The sequence below is a fragment of the Lupinus angustifolius genome, chromosome LG16 (genome assembly GCF_001865875.1).
Source record: "Lupinus angustifolius cultivar Tanjil chromosome LG16, LupAngTanjil_v1.0, whole genome shotgun sequence".
In the NCBI taxonomy this organism is placed as follows: domain Eukaryota; kingdom Viridiplantae; phylum Streptophyta; class Magnoliopsida; order Fabales; family Fabaceae; genus Lupinus; species Lupinus angustifolius.
Window position 1 is genome coordinate 15,569,415 of NC_032024.1, and position 21,260 is coordinate 15,590,674.

Consider the following 21,260-nt stretch of genomic DNA (forward strand, 5'->3'; position numbering starts at 1 on the left):
TAAATAAATATAATAAGCCTCAATGTTCGAATATATATTCAACTGCAAATTACAATATATAATACAACTTAATATGTAGAATACACATTATAAATAATAGGAAACCGGGTTGACAGACACGATAGTACTTGTCAACACGTTAGTATAAATTAGGTTTATACTTATAGCATGAATTTGAAACCTAATTTTACTGTACACTTTTAGAAACTAAATAACGACCAATCACACAACAAAATCTAACTCAAAAGTAATAAAATATATTTTTGTCATTATAAAAGACACTTTACGTCTACCCTATGGGAAAAGTGTAATAACCTTCGGTCCATGACTTACGTATACCCATTTTCTGCGCAACTGCTCTTCCATCCCATCTTATAACAAGATAAGATCCACCTCCTCCCACCACCCATCCAACGGTTCTCGTTCGCTCTCTCCATGTGTCAACACCGATAACACCAATAAGAAGGTAGTCGAGTAATGTAATACTCCACTAATATTAAATAGATTAAAATGTTAAATATTCGATTTTTGAAAAATAATACGTGTGAGAAAATGATATCTATATCCTATTATCCAAATGACAAGGTTATACAAAAAAGTCACTTGTTACAAAAAAAAATAAATCCTTAACCACCACCTCTGTAACCATGGTTAATTTCTAACCACACCAATCAACATAAAACTAACCTCTCTCTCCTTCGTTTCCCTCACAACACAAAATATAAAAAAACCCGAAGCCACCACCTCTAACCATGGTTAATTTCTAACCACACCAATGATAAGTTCATAACATAAAACTTTGATCCTCTCTCTCTTTCATTTCCCTCACACTATCACAGACACAAATACATCACTCTTTAACTCTCAGATCTAACACTATCACTGAAACCACACTTGTTCATATCTCAAACCCACCCACTAAACGACGTCGTTTCAGTGTTCTAACAACGACTATGCAGAAACTAGCGTATTCGTTCCCAGAAGAAGTTCTGGAGCACGTTTTCTCCTTCATTCACTGCCACAAAGACCGAAACTCAATCTCCATGGTGTGCAAATCATGGTACGAGATCGAACGATGGTGCAGGAAGAAAATCTTCATCGGTAACTGCTACTCCGTTAACCCTACTATGGTGATGAAACGGTTCCCGGAGGTTAGATCCATAGAGTTGAAAGGGAAGCCACACTTTGCGGATTTCAATTTGGTACCTGAGGGTTGGGGTGGTTACGTTTGTTCATGGATCGTAGCTATGGCGCGTGGTTACCCTTGGCTTGAAGAGATCAAGCTTAAGAGAATGGTTGTAACTGATGAAAGCTTGGAACTTATTGCGAAATCGTTTAAGAATTTCAAGGCTTTGGTTCTTACTTCGTGTGAGGGTTTCACTAATGATGGTCTTGCCGCCATTGCTGCCAATTGCAGGTTATATATAGATATATGTTTGTTTTATTTCATTATGTTCTTTAATCTCAGTTTTAGATTCAAGTTTTGTAAATATACAAAAAGTAATAATAAAGGTTCTATAGAGTTTTGCCATTTATGGTTAAAGATTTTGATTTTGCTAATTAATCATGGTCAGATTTGGGTTATTTATTTTCCTTTTGATGAGTTAATAGTGTAATGAAATGTGACAGTGATGATTGGATTTTTATATTTTTAAACTTTGAGTTGATACGTTATCGGTTGAAATGTCTTTTCGTGTTTTTTCTTTTACATAGAGAGTAAAAAAAAAGGTGAAAAAGTGGTATTTTTGTAATTATCACTGTAAAAAGGTAGTATTTTGTAAATTATTACTGTAAAAAATTCAACATTCGTGAATATTTTGGCCTTTTTCTTTTTGCATTGTATTATCTGTGTTTTGGGCTTTAGTTTTGATGGAAGGAATTAAAATCAAAATTGTCTTTTATCTTGTATCGTTTATTTATGAATGAATTATGAGTTATTCCGATGTAGTGGATTCGACAATGTTGCTGCTATGTTCAGTTGTTTTTTCCAGGATTATGTTATTACAGCAAAGGGACTAACCACTTAAAGAATGGATTGTGTCCTTTTTAGTGTGCTTTGGAGTTTAGATGTTACATTTCTTTCTGAATCAAGCATTATTGGTAACATTTTGCAATATGTGTATGGTTTTCTTTATTCTGAAATATCCTTGCAATGTTTTGGTTATTGGTAGTTTCACTCACCGAGTTACCCTCCTTCTGGTGTTCTAATTTGGGTAGTTTACATTATTAAAAGTTTGGAGATTTCTGAATATTTCTTGTTTGATTTCAGTATGAGTTCCCTTTCTTTTCTTTTAGTGTACTTACAATTAGATTTAAGGTCTTTGCTTTTCTATTCCCCCCTATTCATAGTGGGGAACTTGCATGAACGATGTTAAATTTTGGCTCAGTGTGCTTTCAGTTTACTGTATTCTTTTGTAAAAAAATAATATCACGAGGATCCCTATGTCGGAACTGCAAGTGTCTTGAAACTGTCATTGATAAATCCACTGTCTGTGAATCCATTGTAGGGGTTTGAGGATGTTGGACTTACACGAGAGTGGAGATGAGGACCTCAATGGGAATTGGCTAAGCCATTTTCCTGATTCATACAAGTCATTAGTGTCACTTAACATCTCTTGCTTAGGCAATGAGGTGAGTTTGCCTGCCCTAGAGCGCCTGCTTGCTAGGTGTCCCAATCTGCAGACACTCCGACTGAATCGCGCGGTGCCCCTTGATAGGCTAGCCAACCTACTCCGTCGGTGTCCTCAGCTGGTAGAGTTAGGCACAGGAGTCTACTCGACTGAGATGCGTCCAGAGGTTTTTGCAAACCTAGCTGAAGCATTTTCTGGGTGCCGGCAATTGAAGTGCTTGTCTGGCTTTTGGGATGTGCTCCCAACCTATCTGGCAGCTGTTTATCCTATCTGCTCCAGGATAACATCATTAAACTTGAGTTATGCTATCCTGCAAAGCTCTGATCTTATCAAGCTTTTCAGTCAATGCCCTAGTTTGAAGCGATTATGGGTATGTTTGGTTTGTAAGTTTTCCATTTATTGCCTGTTCCACATCTGTGTTTGCTTTAATACTCACTGCCCCAATTTCTATTGTAAATTCTTATGGTAATTGAGGTTGATGCTGTAGGTGCTAGATTATATAGAAGATGCTGGCCTTGATGCCCTTGCTGCCTCTTGCAAGGATCTAAACGAGTTGAGGGTGTTTCCATCTGACCCATTTGGTTTAGAACCAAATGTTGCATTGACAGAACAAGGCCTTGTTTCTGTGTCTGAAGGCTGCCCAAAGCTCCAGTCAGTTCTATACTTTTGCCGTCAAATGTCTAATGCAGCCCTACATACAATTGCCCGGAACAGGCCTAACATGACTCGTTTTCGCCTATGTATTATTGAGCCTCGAACTCCAGATTATCTTACCCTTCAACCTCTGGATTCTGGTTTTGGAGCTATAGTAGAGCATTGCAAGGATCTTCAGCGCCTATCACTTTCTGGTCTACTTACTGATCGTGTTTTCGAGTACATTGGGACTTACGCGAAGAAGCTGGAGATGCTATCTGTGGCTTTTGCTGGAGAAAGTGATTTGGGACTCCATCATGTGCTGTCTGGTTGTGACAATCTTCGGAAGCTGGAGATCAGGGACTGTCCCTTTGGTGATAAGGCCCTTTTGGCCAATGCTGCAAAGCTGGAGACAATGCGATCCCTTTGGATGTCCTCTTGCTCCGTGAGTTATGGAGCATGCAAGCTGCTGGGTCAGAAAATGCCAAGACTTAATGTTGAAGTCATTGATGAAAGAGGACCTCCAGATTCAAGGCCAGACACTTGTCCTGTTGAGAAGCTTTATATATACAGGACTATAGCCGGGCCAAGATCGGACATGCCTGGTTTTGTGTGGACAATGAAAGATGATTTTTCACCAAGGCTTGAGTGATCACCCGGCCAATTTAGCCACGAAATTTATCGGTATTTTGATGTGGGTAATTGCTAATGGCAGGCACATGCTGAGGTTACTATTCTCTAATGAAATTTACTGTGGCATGGCTTCTGTGGTTGCACTCATGGTTCGTGTTTGAGCTACGCAAAGGAGTGTACACACAAGGCATGTGTACACACAAGACTTGAGCTCAACCGCCATTATTTTACTCTTTGGCTGAGCTATGGGAAACCTATTTACGGATTAATAAAGAAACTGAAACTATGTTGTTGTGTGTTTATCAGATACTAATACACAACTACTACAATTGTTCTATTATTTTTCATACTAAAATATTTGCTGACTTAAATTTAATTGCATGTTACCTTTCTCTCCTGTACCTTCATCTTGGACACATTTATCATTGTTAACCTTCCTAGTGAATATTTCATATTGTAATGCAACTATGATGCATTTATGTCATTGTACCTGGCTTTCTGTATTTTATTCAAGGGTAGTCTCGGAGCTGATTTAACAATTGAGATGAGCCATCAATTCCCAATGCGTGTGAACCCAATAATGGTTCTGATATTGAAAAGGGCTGTCATTCAATGAAATAGTTTTGGGGTATTTTAATTTGTTTATAGCTTAGACTGTGATTTATGTAAAATCTTAAGGAATCACTGAAACCTTGTTTCTTAGTCGCCAATGTTGTGCTTGTTTAAATTCTCACCCATAAGATATAGGCATGATATGATATTTTGAACAATTAAAGTAACATTCCTGCTAAGAAAGCCATAGTAACTTTGCTGAGTATCATTCTTTGTATGATTTTGTAACCTCGACCATTTTTTGCTCACCCCTTAATTTCACTAATGGTATTTTTTATTTTTTGAAATACTTCTCATTTTGTATACTGATATAGATGCACAAGAATAGCCTTAATAACGTGTCAGTTATATTGATCGAATGACCTTATAATATTCTATGATCAAATATTTTATGCTAACTAAATCATAATGTTATCATGTTCAAACTTTTGTAATGCATTTTAGCACTCCTTCAAATCATAATAGTATAAAGTTGCTATATTTTGCCAGTATGATTATGATATTCCACTTGCCAAATCATATCTAAGGAGTGTCTTAAAAGCATTGAAAAAAAGAATCTTTTAGTGATCTCTCAACCCTGAGGTCCAGTAAACTTTTGAGTTACTTACGGAGAAGAGCAAAATCAGGCTATTTTCTCTTTTCAGGTGGGTTAGGTAAGATAATTAGTGAAAGGTCCAAGTTTTATGGCACTGTCATTTTGAAAAGGAAAATTAAAGAAAAATGGTAAAACTGCACTCTGTTAAAATAGCATGAGGTGTAGTGACACATGCTTTTCATTCAATGTTTATTGGAGAGAGATATAAGGGCCTCGATTGATGAACCACGTGATAGATTCTGTGACATTGGATAGTGTCCACACAGCTTTTTGCTACATTCAACTTCTCTTTTATACTACAACACACCACTATCTATCTACCTGAGTGATTCAGTAATGTACAATAATCATAGAAAAAATAAACTATGATTCTCTTCTAATTAGTAGTATCTTAACAGAACAGATACCTACTACACTCACACTCCCAGAGTTCAAAAAGCCTTTGTCTTATGACAGCTATCAGGTCAATTAATTTTCTGGGGGATCATGCATGATGTTACTTGAGCAAATTTAACCTTTGTTTTTTTAATATAAAAGTAAAGTTAGACTTTACTCAATAATCTCAACAAGTCATTAGTATATTTATACAGGATCTCGTCAGATCTTAATATAATCAAAAGTTCAAAGGTTCGATTCATGTGAAGATGTTTGTTAAGAAAGATAACCACATACTCAAAAGAAGATTAATTCTTTACTTGTAAGATGAGGAAATATCCTTGATACTATAAAAAATAGTTTTCACTATTTGAGTTTTAGGGGCACAGATTTAGGAAGTGTAGATATGGTCCTGGCACTTCAATTTTAATGCATATAGAGAAAAATTGCACTTCATAGGAGGGGGTTAGTTTACAATCAAATAAAATTATACTCAGTTTCATCCATTAATTTTTTAAATCCAACAAACCATAGGGTGAGTGCAAGATGTGATAAGTGACAAAAAGATGAATCTTATATGACTTTTATGTTTCATCCGTATGGTCCGTTAGATCTAAAAATAAATAAATAAGATTGACTATAATTAGTATAATTTAATTTATGTGTAAATTGATATCTCATATACACATATATAAGAGATTTATCTACAAAAACATAATCAGTTCAACGCTTATATTGTTAATAATTTTTCTATATAAAATATAAATTATAATAATTTTTCTGTATCAGATTCAAGAAAAATTGAACATTAATAAATATATAATAAAATAGGTTCAATTTTTTTATATTTTAAGATGTATGTTACTCTAATGTTGATGTAAATAACATTATTAAATAATACTAGATTTTTATGAGATCTATAAGATGTCAACTTTTAATTGAAGAGTTGGTTTAATTAAATTTGTTTTATATAAAAAGTTATTTAAGGTGCAAGAATTAACATAACTTATAAATGGATAGTCCTTATATATTATATAGCCCTCATTTAAATATAATAAAGTATTAATGAAATTGTGCTTATTTAAGGAAAGATCCATATAGTAGTCCTTCATGAATTAGTCACAGCACTGCATGGTTACTTCTCATATATTGGAGCCGTATTTTTAATAACTACAATGGTTAATGAGACCCAAAATTTTAAGACTCGTTGCTTAATGAGTCTAGGTCCAGGCAATGAGGTACCCAAACCTATGAGTACCCGAACTCGTTATTACTTCCTATATATATATGGGAGGGATTTACTTAATCTAATAGTAAGTTTAAACAATTTACTTCACATCTTAGTCATCAATTCTAGAAAATCTTAAGTAGTGATGTAATGCTATGATGTCAATTGATATGTGTAACATAATACTATGTTGATTGAACAATTCTTATTGAATCAATTTTACCTCATAATATTGAAATAGTCAATTTAAAATATGTTTAAAACTTTAAATTATTTTTTATAATTTTTTCTCTTGTTCATTACCTAAATAACGTATAAAATTATAGTAAACAAATCCACGATCACATAAATTACTTAAAATTGTTTTTAATGTTTTTTAATTTGTGGTTACTCGCAGATCTGATGGGTACCTAAGAACCCGTGGGTAACAAATTCAGAGGTACCAACATGAGTTCGGGACGGGCCTGAATCTAAAAATGAAGCAATACGTCAGGTCGGAGTAATACACTACCTGAACCCAACTATATCCATTGCATCCCTATACTACAACCAAAGTAGCCACATTTAGACATTTTGATGTGTTTTGCTAAGTTTATTAAGAAGCTTGCTACTGTTTTAAATGTAAGGGTTTAGGGTTGAAAAATATGTTGAAGAGTTTTGTCAATATTTCCAAAATTCTCAATTTTTTAAAATCAATTACTATAAGTTTGTAACTTTCCTAACATTGAAAAAATAAAATAAGAAAAAGCAAATACATATTTTCTCACTCAAAATTTTGCATGTAACAAATTGGTCCATAGAAAATTAAAAAAAAACTCAAAATGTTTCAAAAATATATAAAATGTGGATCAAATTAGTTATTTTAAATTTTTTTAACTTTTTACATAAACTATTTTAACATACATTTATGATTTTTGAATATTAGTTTCAATTTTTATCGAGATGAAAAATAATGCCATGTAAAGATTAAACTGATACTCGCTTAATAAGAAAAATCACAACAATTAGGGAAAGACAATAATAACATTACCCCTCTACCCCACCAACCTTATCCAGTCAATAAAGAAAAAAAGTGGTGAAAATAATGGAAAAACGAATAAATATGTGTAACTAGGGAGGGCTCTTTTCATTGGTTAATGATGACCACACGTTTCATGTTCATGACCATCATCATTTATATTCTCTTATTACTATGGTCCTTTTATCATTAATTCACTGAGTTAGATGCTTCATATAATTCATTCTGATTGAACTATTGTTTCGCACACTCATTATTATATTGCAGTAGCAAGTGGATGCTGCATGATTACAATAGTTACAATGATGCTGCTACCCAAAGTTAACAGTTTCACGCTTTGCATGGTGTACAATAGTACGTGACCAACCCCAACATTCAACCATATATAATTTCAAAATAATTTTTAATATGTGTATTAAAACTGATATTATTAGTAAATTATTTACTATCCATATGTTAAATATCATTTATTCTTAAATAAAATTAATACAAATGAACAATTAATAATATAATATAAAAAATTATACTAATAATGTAAAGATATTAATCTCTTCCAAATAAATGATTTTTGAAGTGTTGAAAAGTTCACTATTCCATCATTTTGGTTTTGTGGTTTTGGGCCTCAACAACGACTAGACAAGCTCAATTTTGAACATTGGCAGTGTAAATATCAGCTTTTGTCAGTGTGAGATGCTGAAATTTTAAAACCCATAATAGGAAAAGTGTATATATCAGCATCAGGCACGTTGTTTGAGCCCAGCCCATAATGATAAATCTCTAATTGTTGTTTTTATAAAAAAAAATCAACATATTTTTCTTTCTAACTAAATACTAAATTAATACTACCAACTTGAGTCGAAAGAATCTCATGGATATGCATTGAGGTGAGTTAGGTCAAATACAAGAAAAATATATTTAATTAACATAACACTTTTATGGTAAGTAGTCACTTAGGAATTCAACAATAAATACTAGACATGAAAAATACATATATTATCTCCAGAATATGTTCCAATAAGTAATATATTAAGTGACACTTTTTAGATGAGAAGTATGAAATTGTATCATTCACAATGTTTCAATTTAACTAGCATTTATCAAAGATATGTATGTTTTAACTACTCTCAAGGATTGCCAAAATTTAGAAGGGAATAGGCCTATCAATTATAGGCATCTAAAATTTTCCTTTTTGGAAGTGTGAGAAGTCTTGTTATTAATTTTATTTTGGAGTGGAATTATGTAAATCTTTTATAGTGTCATTTTAGGATTTATTTGAAAGTTGGTTATCCAGAAGAAAGAAAAAGAGAACAAACTTGAAAGTAATAAAATATATTTATGAAAAAAAATTCAAGCTCTTATCTCTCTTCCATCCCTCCGAAAAACAACTTGAAAATAAACTTAATAACTAGCTTATAAATTATTATAGCTTTTATTGATCATTAAACTTATGAGTATTAGCATAAATTGAACTTAAATCGATTTATTTATTTCAAATTTGATATTAAAGTTTCATATAAAATTTGAAGACTGAAAGTAACTTAAAAAAACCACCTTTGAATTAAATGAAAAACTATTGGAAATGAACTTTTCTATATCATTTGATGAATTATTTTTACAAAACATCTGATACTAAAAGTATTAAATGAATTGAGTCCATTCTTTCTGTTATGGTAGGTGAAACATCATCTATTATTAAAAAGGAGTTTGAATAGAGTTCTGGCATTTAGAGAAGTTCTAATGTTTTTTTCCTGTGTTTCTTAAATAGGTGTTATGCTGTTACGAATGTTGCTCTATAAAGTATAATGAAGATTGAACCCCACCAATCATATTTAAAAGTCTCAACTTATTATGTATTTAAAAGTATATTATCCTATAATGCATTTAAATAGAAAAATATGCATGCTTTTAACTAGGTTAATAAACCTGTTTTTAAATACGATAATTCAACACTAACAATTAATGTATATTAAAATTTCGCTTATAATAAACAAATCGGTCTTCTACATTTAATAGACCTACAACTTGTCAGCTTATTGAGCTAACCTGATTGAGTTAGGTAATATCATAGTGTAAATTGTTCAAATATATTTGAGTATTTTAAATTAATATTATATTGAACTAGTAATTAGTTTAAACTCAATTATTTTTTTGTTTGATCGCTTAGTTTTGTGTTGCTAGATTAGTTAGTTTTCATTGATTCTATATAAGAACACTTACAGTGGTAAAAAAACTTTGTTATTATGAACGTTCTTCTTCCAATTTCACAATTAAATAAAATAATTTTTGTGCTTATTTCACAATATTGAACAAAATAAACATTGTTCTTATAGTTAAGACATGATTAAAAATGAAAAAAAAATGGTTAGAAGAGAGAAGAAATTAATATTAAATAAAATAAAGTAAAAGTGAGGAAGAAAATAAATATGTAATAAATTTGCATGGTCCATTTGAGAATAGAAATATAGTTGCACCATTGGAGTTGATTTTGGTTTAAGTTGCTTAAGTTATTGGAATGTGTAAACAAATATAAAATAACAAGTGTAACACATTTAAGAATGAAAAATGGGTTGCACCATTGTAAATGCTATAAGTCTTTACATGCAACTTTGTAATTCATTATATTCATTAAATTTATCCATTCAATAAAAATACATATTTATTGTTTGATCTTTAATTTAAATCATGATATCATAACAATGCAATTATGTTCTTCAACATTTGCAAGCATAAAAGGGATATCAAACTTCACCACTAGAGTATTCATAATTGTCTAACCCATTTTTCGTTCTCAAATGAGTCTCACTAATTATTTCACATTATTATACATTGGCTCAAAGATTACAAGGAACAAAATTTGATATGAAATGAAAACTAACTAATCTAACAACAAAAAAAGTGAATGAGTTTAAACTGATTACTAGCTCAATATAATATTAACCAAAATATCAAAATATCAAAATATACTTAAACATAACCTAACGAAATAAATATATCCACAAGAAATTGAACCTAAAACATTAGTTTAAACTAGAATAATCCCACGAATTATCTACACGCTTGTGTATAGCATGTTGATACTTGGAAAAATGTTTGGATTGTTTTATTTAGTTATATTCAATATAAGTTTCCTTATTTCTTTTATTCATTCATTTTTAATCAATTTCACAACCTCGAGTTTAGTACAAAACAACAACAAAATTTCAACTTCTTTCTGGCATGCATATCTTATTAAGGAGGCTCTCGTTTTGGATTAACTCATTCACTATTTGTTCAAGTGAGAAAAAAAAATATATTTGGAAAAAATGTATCTATATTTTTGGTATTAATATTTACAATTAAATTTTAATCATAATTAAATTTTTAATTCGTTTTCAAGATCTCTACACAAGTCTTTCTAATTTCTTCAATGTATAATATAATTATTTTCGTTTCTTTATTTTCAAACATAGCTATTTGTTCAATCTCGGTGAAAACATAAAAACCTGGTCAATGATTGGGGTTCAAACCATTACTCTGGGATTAGGTGAAGTGGAATCCCTCAGTTCTAGAATGATTTTGAATAAGTATGGGATTGGAATTAGGTCAAGAGAATTAAAAAAAATCAACCTTCCGTATGGAGCACGAGAAATTTGAACAGCAAGTCAATTGAATAAATAAAAAAGTTTCTGGCTAGCTGGATAGTTTAAGAAAATTGAATTTGGGGCTACTTGGTTTTCAAAAGTTGATGGCTGAGTCTTGATTTTTCAACTTACAAAGTAAGCTAGGATTACAAGTCACCACACAATCACACACCCTGTCCTAAAAAATTCTATCATCTCTCTTATATAATTGATTAAAAAAATATATTCAAATTAAAAATTTAATAATTAAATTTTTTTTAACCAATCATAAGTAATAACACATATAATGATATACGTTTTGAGACAGAAGATGTCATCTCTTTTGTTATATATCTACATAAATTTTATATTCCCTAGTATCATTTCTATCATTTGAGTGGATCTTTTGAGTTTAATATATATATATATATTAATGCAATTATTTTTTTTCTCTTGGACCCACATAACCCAGCAACAAGGCTGAAGTTTTATATTTTTAAGATTTCCTTTAGAAATCAATGATAATGTTGGAGTTTTACATATATATATATATATATATATATCATTAATGGAGATGGAGTTTTATGGATTTTTATTTTGCCCTTGGAAATCGTTAATGGAGTAAGAGTTTTTAATGTTTTTTTAATTTCTGGTGTTTCTCTCCTAACACTATATAATCATCCAACACTTCCATCTTCTTCTCCTAAAAACTTATATGTTCTCAAACTTCTTCTCCTAAATACATTTCTCTTAAAAAACTTTTTCCAGCCATCTTTTATACTTGTCTTAGAGGTTTTCTTCTCGTATAGATTGCTAATTGCTTAGTGGTTAGTAGAGCTATTATATTTTATGAACTGTAGTATATTTATTGCTAAATTTTTCTAATATTATTATTTTGTTTATTGTAGATGGTTATTCTAAGAGATATTGTTAGAGATTTTAGTGATGAAGAAGACATTGAAATATGTATCAATCTATACGAGAAGAAAATAATAACCATCTACAATAAACAAAATAATAATATTAGAAAAATTTAACAATAAATATACTACAGTTCATAAAATATAATAGCTCCACTAACCTCTAAGCAAATATCAATCTATACGAGAAGAAAACCTCTGAGACAAGTATAAAAGATGGCCGAAAAAAGTTTTAAGAAAAATGTATTTAGGAGAAGAAGCTTGAGAACATATAAGTTTTTAGGAGAAGAAGATAGAAATGTTGAATGATTATACAGTGTTAGGAGAGAAACACCGGAAATAAAAAAACATTAAAAACTCTACCCCATTCACGATTTAGGTATATTAAACAAATATATAAAACTCCATCCCATTAATGATTTCCAAGGGCAAAATAAAAATCCCTAAAACTCCATCTCCATTAACGATTTATATATAAAACTCCAACATTATTAACATTTCCAAAGAAAATCTTAAAAAAATAAAACTTCAGCCTTGTTGTCGAGTTATGTGGGTCCAAGAGAAAAAAATAATTGAAATCATACATATTGTTTCTGATTTAGAAAAAAATACAATACTATTATAATAAGTACAAAATCTACACTATTATGATAAAATTATAGTCAAATTTGCGGTACATCTATATTAAACATCAAAATAAGTTTTTTAACAAGACAACAACAGTTCAAATTTGTAATTATTAAGTAACTTTCTTAAACCAAAAAACAATTTCTTTGCCAATTGTAACATTATATACATTCTTAAACCCTAAAACACCGAAAAATATTAGTATATTAGTGTAAGATTTTTATTGAAGTGACATTTATTAAACGTGACAACTATACATTTTAAAATAAATTCATTCATTATTAAAAAGGGTGAGAAAATACATTTCATAATATAAAATACCCAAACACAATTTGTTTGGTCATGAGGGTAAAATTATATATATTCACTTTCTCTGTACTTTGAAAGATGTGTTTTTTATGTATTCATGTCAAATATTATTAAACCATGCTCTTCCTTCTACTGTCCTGTCGTTTGTCAATCAACATCGGTCCAACTTAACTTTGAAACAAGCCTCCGTTGGAAATTTCATAAAACGGACTTGAATTATAATATTGCAAATAGGTCAATTCATTAGTTAGAAGAATCAAGTTATAAATATATAAACTAACATAATACCATGGACATATACATGCACTTATTTTTGCATTGACTTCATTATTTTGAAGAGCTGATTAAGGCATTTTAGCTATGGGTAAGGTTTGCCAAGAGGTATGTGTTGATTTCATGGGATTTCTCATGGCCCTTGTTATTGCTCTCTCTCTCATGCTCATTTGTTCTTCTCCTAGGAGGAGGGTTATGGTGTGCCACTTTCCTTGACATATTTCTCAGAAGCTATTATCAGTTCAGTCATGGCTAGAATCAGCCACTGATTCATGTGAATCTAAGTTTTTTCTTCACTAGTTTTTGTGTGCATAGGCTAAATGTTCATTCCAATGGTTGTATCACCCTTGTGTGGTTTTTATCTTGTGTAAACCATATTGCAGAAAGGAAATAAATGAATAAACCATGTTCCAAGAAACTTTTTTGTTTTGGAACTTCTATTTTGCTTCTGTTATATTTCATTAGTATGAGATTTGATTTGCCATCTTATTTGTGTATAGAATGAAAATGAATAAGTAATTAAGTAAATGAAGGTTCTTTTCAGTAAGAGGAATACATAACAGGCATTAATATGGATGAGTTGGATTTCAAACACTTCATGGCACTCAAATGAAAATGTATACACAACAAGTTTACATAAATTCTCCATTAAGATAGTTAATGGTACTTATATTGGGGCACATGCAAACTTATTTGCTCACATTGCTTATCACTGCTACAAGATAACAATTACTGGCATGAACTTTGGTACTAAATATATTTGGCTACACAAATTTTTTAATGAATAACAGTATAACCCCAGAACAATGCACAATCAAACATGTTATAATGTATATATTCCCACCCTTGTGGCACATTTTCATCATTAAAAGTTCTACTAATACTACAACACTGATTTGATGTTGGTCATGTGTAATTGAGAACATTATCATGCTATTAAATTCAAGATATAAGGTGATTGATGCAATTGGCCCTTCTCTACTACTCCATGACTCAGGATTTCTTGTCAGCTTAATTTTTAGTTGAACTTTGAATAGTCTCCAAAAGATGCTCTATTCTGTATTTCATAACAGGCTGCCCTTTCCGTGTCTTCTTAAGCATTTTCTCCCGAATAGTTTTTCTCCGAGCTTCAGCGTTTTCTCTCTCTTCCTTCTTTGCCTTGACAATGGCCTCTCTCTCCATTCTTTCTTTCTCTATCTCTTCATGCTTCTTTTTGTATAGTTCCTCTAAATTAAGGGCACTATTCTTCTTTCTCCTCTCACTCTTGTCCTTATCCTCTCCAGTTTCATCCACACTCTGCAACAGCATGCAGAAAAGGAATGAGTGGTATATTTAAAAATGCAGATTCAAGAGTACTTTATGAATAGTTGTAACAGTATAAATTCTTAGGCTCCACAACTAACTCAATCATAAGAATGTTACTAATGACCTCAGTTGGATAAAAAATCCAAGGTTGAGACATCAGCTTTTCCTTTTAAACCATTAAAACATAACTCTGCATTTATCACACCGGGGTACCTATGTTGCAGGGGAACTTCAAAGATGGTGACCTGTATCGGGTATGTACCGGGTACCAGTATGTTGGGTACTTTTTAGTGTGAATTGTTCTAAAGCTATATAATTTTGGGTTGGAACTTAAGATTTTTTTCCCTATTCCTCTGCTAGTGGTAACATTAATGCTTTCTACTCTGCTAGTGCTATGTATTTATTTATTTAAAATTTATATTAGCATACGATCACCATATTTTTTAAAATGTCATATCTAGGACCCATATCCGTACCGGGTAGCATAGATGTATTCGTGCAACATAGCAGGATACTTGATGGATTTTATAAATGTTGGTAAAACAACTTTATCAGGATCATTGACAAATCCGACTTCTTAGCTAGGCCAATCATATGAACGTTACTAAGGACTATCATTGGATCAACAATCCAAGGTTGAGAAATCAGCTTTTCATTTTAAACCATTAAAAATTTCTTTTATCATACAGAATACTTGATGAATTATATAAATAGTAGTAAAATATTTATCAGGACCATGAACAAATACAACTTCTTAGCAACCCTTAGCCTATAATCAAATAAGTGGTAACAAGCTCACTGCAAGCAGCTAATAAGATATCAAACCTCAATCACTCTCTGAGACAAGGAAGGATTGTTCTGCTGGTTTTGCTGTTTTACCAACTTCTTAAACTTATTCACATTCTTCGCATTCTTATAGAACTCCCTTTGCTTTTCTGACAAAAAAGAGACAATATGCACATGAGAAGGGTGTAATTGGATTTATATAACAAAGGAAATTAAGCTAGACATGTGACAACCACATCCTGCTTCATAAGTTCGTAGTACAAAAAGAATAAAGGATATTTTCAGAATTTGAGCAATGGTTCAAGAGCTTAATTTCTAAATATTGCCATGATAAGAAAATACCATGTCAAAGCTAAAAAAATGGGAAATTGTAGGGTCCTGAGAACTTTACTACTAATGATAACTGCAAAAGGAAATAAGTCTTTGCATATGTTTTATGAGTCAAATATAGTTTAACTTTAATCATGACCTGAATTTAAGATTTGATTATCACTAAAACAGTTAATTCTGTAAACAAAACCACATGAATTAGCTCAAAGTAATATAAGGGACAACCCCTGAGCATGAATTCAAAGGTCTGTTAGTAGTGAATTTTCTTCAAAGACCAAACAAAAACTTGCTACCTCACTCATAATCTATGAAACACCAATGCGGCGATGCCGATACGAGCTTTGAAGCACCTAAACTTCAATTTCCTTCCTGTATTCGTATCTAATACTCTCTGATACCACATAATATGTATCAAAGCAGTATTGGTGAATTTAAAGTTTAAAAATAAATACCGTGGTACATTTTCGATACATCCTTATTAGTCTTTCGATATGTTTTGCAACATTGTCTCTTGCTGAACCGGATACAGAACCTGCCCTCTTTACATATGATAGTCAAAGAGGAGATGAAATTGATACTATTTCAGTTTTTAGTACTAAGCAATAGACAATGTTGTCAAGACAACATCTATATCCAGATTATCAAGAGACAATGTTGCAAATCACATTGAAAGGCTAGTAATGGCACATCACAACAACAACAACCAAGCCTTAATCCCACTGGGTAGTGTCAACTACATGGACCTTAAGAAGTAATAATGCTCTATCATATATCATAATGGCATAGCACAGCATACCGAAAACGTATAAGGGTGTTTACTTATTATTTTTTAAATTTAATTCAACCAATATTGCTCTGACACCAGTGTTGCCCAATAGCGGCCATGGCGGTGGCATTTTTTGGGCTACCGCCATTAGCCATTTGGGAAATCCCGCTACATGGCCGTGTCCGCCTTTTGCTCGAAAAAGCTGCCATGGCGGCATTTTGGCTTATTGGGCAGTTTTTTTTAAAAAAATTGGGCTGGGATGAGTTTTTTGGGCCCATTCATGGGTTAAAAATTAAAACCCTAAACCCTTTCTATGTTTGCCTCTTCTCCTTATTGCATCTATCTCTCAAAACTGAGTTCTCTGTTGTGTGCTGTCTCGACTGTCGCCGCCTCAATCACATTTCTTAACTCTTTTTCATTGTGTTTTCCCTTTCTCTATTTTCTTTCTCTCTTGTTTTCTCATTTCAATATCATTATCAAATATAGATACCGGAAAGAAATTGAAGTAGCAGAGCTTCATATCTCAGAACCTTAGTCCTGAGAAACCTAACCAAACACATCCCAAATTTTTCCTCCAAAAGCTGGGATCAAATTCATTCCCCAAAACTAGCAATACTTTTCTCATCATAAACTGAAAGTATAATTAATGAAGACCAAAAATTGAATTTTACTTCATCAGTTCTCATTCTCTACAGGACCATTCACAACTGCACGATATATTGAAAACATATAATGGCATTTCCACCTAATCCTTCAATTGAAGACATAACCACTCACTGCCTAACAATTCCAACATGAAAAGTGTGTTTTGATAACTTCATTTGTAACAGAATTAAGAATGTAAATGTGTAACACTAATCACTCACAAATAGCATCAATTTTCTATTTCTAAATTGAAGATGTTAATAAACATCCAACATTAATTTTTTTCTTCATCATTTTCCAATATCTACAAGAATATCAAAAACCATGCTGCACACAGCATAGAATTGAATTTAACAACAACAACCCAAACCTTAATCCCATTTGATGGACCGACTACATTGTCCGAACAACATCATAATGTTCTATCATATAATTGATTTCCCACCTAGGAATTCAATTAAAATCATAAGCCTCACCACATAACAGTTTCAAAATAAAAACAAAAAGTTCACTAAAAACTTAGATATAACACAAATAGAGAAGCCCTAAATTTCACTTCTATTCCTTTTTCCTCTCCCCTTGTGTAAAAAACAAGTACTTATTCAACAGTATCACTAATAGAGTAAGAAACACTAAAAAGAGAGAGAAAAGAATAAAGTTGCATACTTATGAGAGAAGGGTTATAGTGATTGTTGTTGGATTTGGCATTGGCGAAAGCGTTCAGTGAAAGGCCACCTCCTCCTAACCTTGAAATGTTCTTTTTCTTCTTCGCTATCATTGTTTTCTTGTTATCGTTGTAGTTCTCGGTGACGTTTTTTTCATTCTTCTTCATTGTTGCAAATTTCAGCTACTCAGAGCAATTGAGGGAACAATGAACAAATTGCAAACCCTAATTGCAGGTAGCAGCAGAGCAAAAGAATGGTTAATGGACTGAGCCCAAACAGAGAAAGAAATAATGATACTAAAAGGCCTCCCTATGGCTATGAGGTGATCATTTTAGATTTTATTCAAATATTTTATTTTGTGTGTGTTGATTTTCATTTTAGAATTCAATGTTAAGATTGGATTATATATATATATATATATATATATTTACTTTTTGAGTATTGAATTAATCTATGTCGGAATTTATAGTTGCAACTTCTAACAAATGTTGCTACCAACGATCTCTCGACCTTAAGAATCTAGTGGAGACTTACACTATTTGACTAACACTTTATTGATAAATTGAATTATATATGATAATGTGGCCTAATGGCCAAGTAGATGACACGTGAAATAAAAAAACTAATTTATAAGGACTAAAATTCAATTTTGATATTTCTATTTGAAAAGAAAGACACTCATATCCCTTTCTTCTTCCTTATTTTCTCCATATGAAAATCCTAAAAATTTACCACCTTCACCATGGGACCATTGTTCATAATTGTCTTAGATTGATAGACGCCACATATTATATTGACGATATATGATTTTTTTTGTACTACCAAAGATATTTCTTTACTTTTTTTGATAAAGAATTAATTTTTTTTAAGTTCATGACTGCACCTTTTTGAAGATATGTAGTTGATAACAACATTCACTATAAACTTTACCAATCGGTTAAGCACTCGGATTAACAATTGCAAAATATATATGGTTCTTATATATTTTAAATATTTATTTTATTTTAAAAAGAGTAATGTTATTTGTAGATCACGTAAATCGTTGACATCATTCATTCTATGAAAAGAAAGAAGGCCTTCAATTTTTAATTTCTTAGGGTGTGTTTGCTTTGGTCATTTTCAATGAAAACATAAAAAGATTGTGGAAACATGTTTACCTTCTTATTTTCATTTCATATTTCATAAAACATAAGCTTTATATAGAGAAATATTGAAAATGAAAAAAGTCATTTTCAACATTTTCAAGAATGAGGAAATGACATTTCATTAAATTTTTGAAGACTTTTTGCTTCATTTGTTTCATATATTCTAATGTATTAACTTTTCCATGTTATTTCAAACCAATTAATAGTTTGGAAACACCATACATATTTATATTTTACTTTTCAACTATACCTTTATGTATTAGTTTCTTTTCACATCAAGTATGTTCCTCATCATATTATGGATAAAGAATTATTCCATTTCAGGCTTGGTGTATTATGATTCTCTATAGTAGTCTTTTGTATATTTTTACTCTTTACACTCTGTTTGTTTTATTTGATTTTTATATATTGGTGGAGTTTAAGTATGCCTATAATTCTATTTATTTGCTAGTTTGAGAGGCCAAATGTCTTAATCTTCTTCATAATATTCCTGCCTCAAATCATCTTTGCAATTAACAAGTTACTTTCTTTACATCGTGTTTTTCCTCTACTTCCTCTACTTTCATTGCATAATAGCTTGTCATACTTCCTGCATAGTTATGCTAAAATTTTACTCTAAAGGTTATAATTACCCCTCTGTTCTTTCCTAGAATACAAAGATATGGATAATGGTTGATCAGTTGTTGAAGATGGATAAGAGGACAATCGTCAAAGTAGCAAGGTGAAGTAGGAGAGCTGGACTCGCCGGTGGAGGTACCTGAAAAGGTTCTCCGACGATCAAGTCAGTGTATGAACTAAGCGAATGGGAATATGAGAACAATGAAGGTAGAGAGTAGTAGAGTGAGTAATGTTAAAGAGTAAAGAGGTTAAGATACTTCCTGTTGGTAAAGATCCCTATTTATAGAAGGGAGAGTTGACTTCGGGCTCTTGGCAGGTGGTGCGATGCGTGGCCGACCAAAGGTATTGTCGGGGGTTGTTTTTCCCGTGTCAGGCGGTCTGTCATGACCGTACACTGTGCCACTCTTGTCTTTTAGCCTGTGGTTGGTTTGGTAGTTGTTCTGCAGTCTGTCTGTCGTGTTGGCAGGTGGGTTGGTGAGGTACTGAAGGCATGCTGTCTCTAAAGTCAACTTCTGGTAGTCCCGACACGCGGGACCCACCTCGACGATCAGGCATGCGTCACTTCGGTTCACTGGGTAGGAACACCCTCTCCTCAAATTAAACTTATAACATGGTTGAGGGTAATTGAATATGCATAAACTTATATTATGTTCACTTTAAAGTTGACAAGGTAACGTGTTTTAGACTAATATTTTTTTACTATGTAATTTTGTAGGGTGTTAAGTGTTGAGTGGTAGTAGGTCTTGCAATGCTTTGGATGAGTACCTAAACATGGATCCTAATGCTAAGTCAAATATTTATAGGTATATGTTAAAGATGGAAGAGAGAACATGTCATCTCCTTATCAGTGACTTTACTTATGTATATTGTGGGTTTGAGTGTTTTACACTCCAAGGAGATGCTTGTAATCATTGTAAGTGAAGTGACATTATCAGACTAACATTGTTGTGAAGTTGAATTACCTATGATGTGTGGATAACAATATGAATGTGTTATTTGCTTAGACGACTTGACCTTGACTTTGGCGTAAAGACAATTTTTTTAGCATAGAAAGTGTTAACTAAACCTTGTTCTGTTAGTGTCGTTCTTTCCTAGAATTAGGGTCGGCCTTCCGGGTCATTGCCAATCTGTAAATGACCAGATCTTGTTTGGTTGGATCTTCAATCCAATTACAGTAGTCGGCCGATGATGATCGATCCTCACAATAAGATGGAACAAACAATTAAGACCATTATCAATTGATAAAATTTACGACATTGGAGATCAATGAATATCTCAATTTTTATATAGGGGCAAACTTCTATTATTATGTCATTTTTATTATATTCTTCCTATACTTTCTTCATAAGAATTAAGTGCAGAAAACTGCAAAATTCTGTCTTTATAAAGCTTAGAGTATATGCAAAATTTAGGTTTGTCTTTTTATGTATTAAACTTAATGGACCGGATTTAGAGCAGAAATCATATAATTTAATTTTAATATATGAATACTTATACAATACTATTTAATATGAATACTATTATCATATATATGAAATTTTGATATAA

The 21,260-nt window shown here is 31.8% G+C and overlaps 1 protein-coding gene and 1 pseudogene across 1 annotated transcript; one reads left to right on the top strand and one right to left on the bottom strand.

Annotated features, from left to right (window-relative positions):
• LOC109329993 lies at window positions 710-4,074 on the top strand (annotated as a pseudogene).
• On the bottom strand, window positions 14,233-18,216 carry LOC109328847 (nucleolar protein 58). Its single transcript, XM_019562459.1, has 3 exons — window positions 17,951-18,216; window positions 15,583-15,692; window positions 14,233-14,748 (listed from the first exon to the last, which is right to left on the bottom strand). Exons 1-3 carry the CDS (start codon window positions 18,114-18,116, stop codon window positions 14,464-14,466), a joined length of 561 nt encoding a protein of 186 aa, XP_019418004.1. The 5' UTR covers window positions 18,117-18,216; the 3' UTR covers window positions 14,233-14,463.

Coding starts and splice junctions, on each gene's coding strand:
- LOC109328847 (XM_019562459.1), bottom strand. CDS start 18,116: ATGAAGAAGAATGAAAAAAACGTCACCGAGAACTACAACGATAACAAG. Junction 15,693..17,950: donor CTATAACCCTTCTCTCATAA/GTATGCAACTTT, acceptor CTTTTTTGTCAG/AAAAGCAAAGGGAGTTCTAT. Junction 14,749..15,582: donor TGTCTCAGAGAGTGATTGAG/GTTTGATATCTT, acceptor ATGCTGTTGCAG/AGTGTGGATGAAACTGGAGA.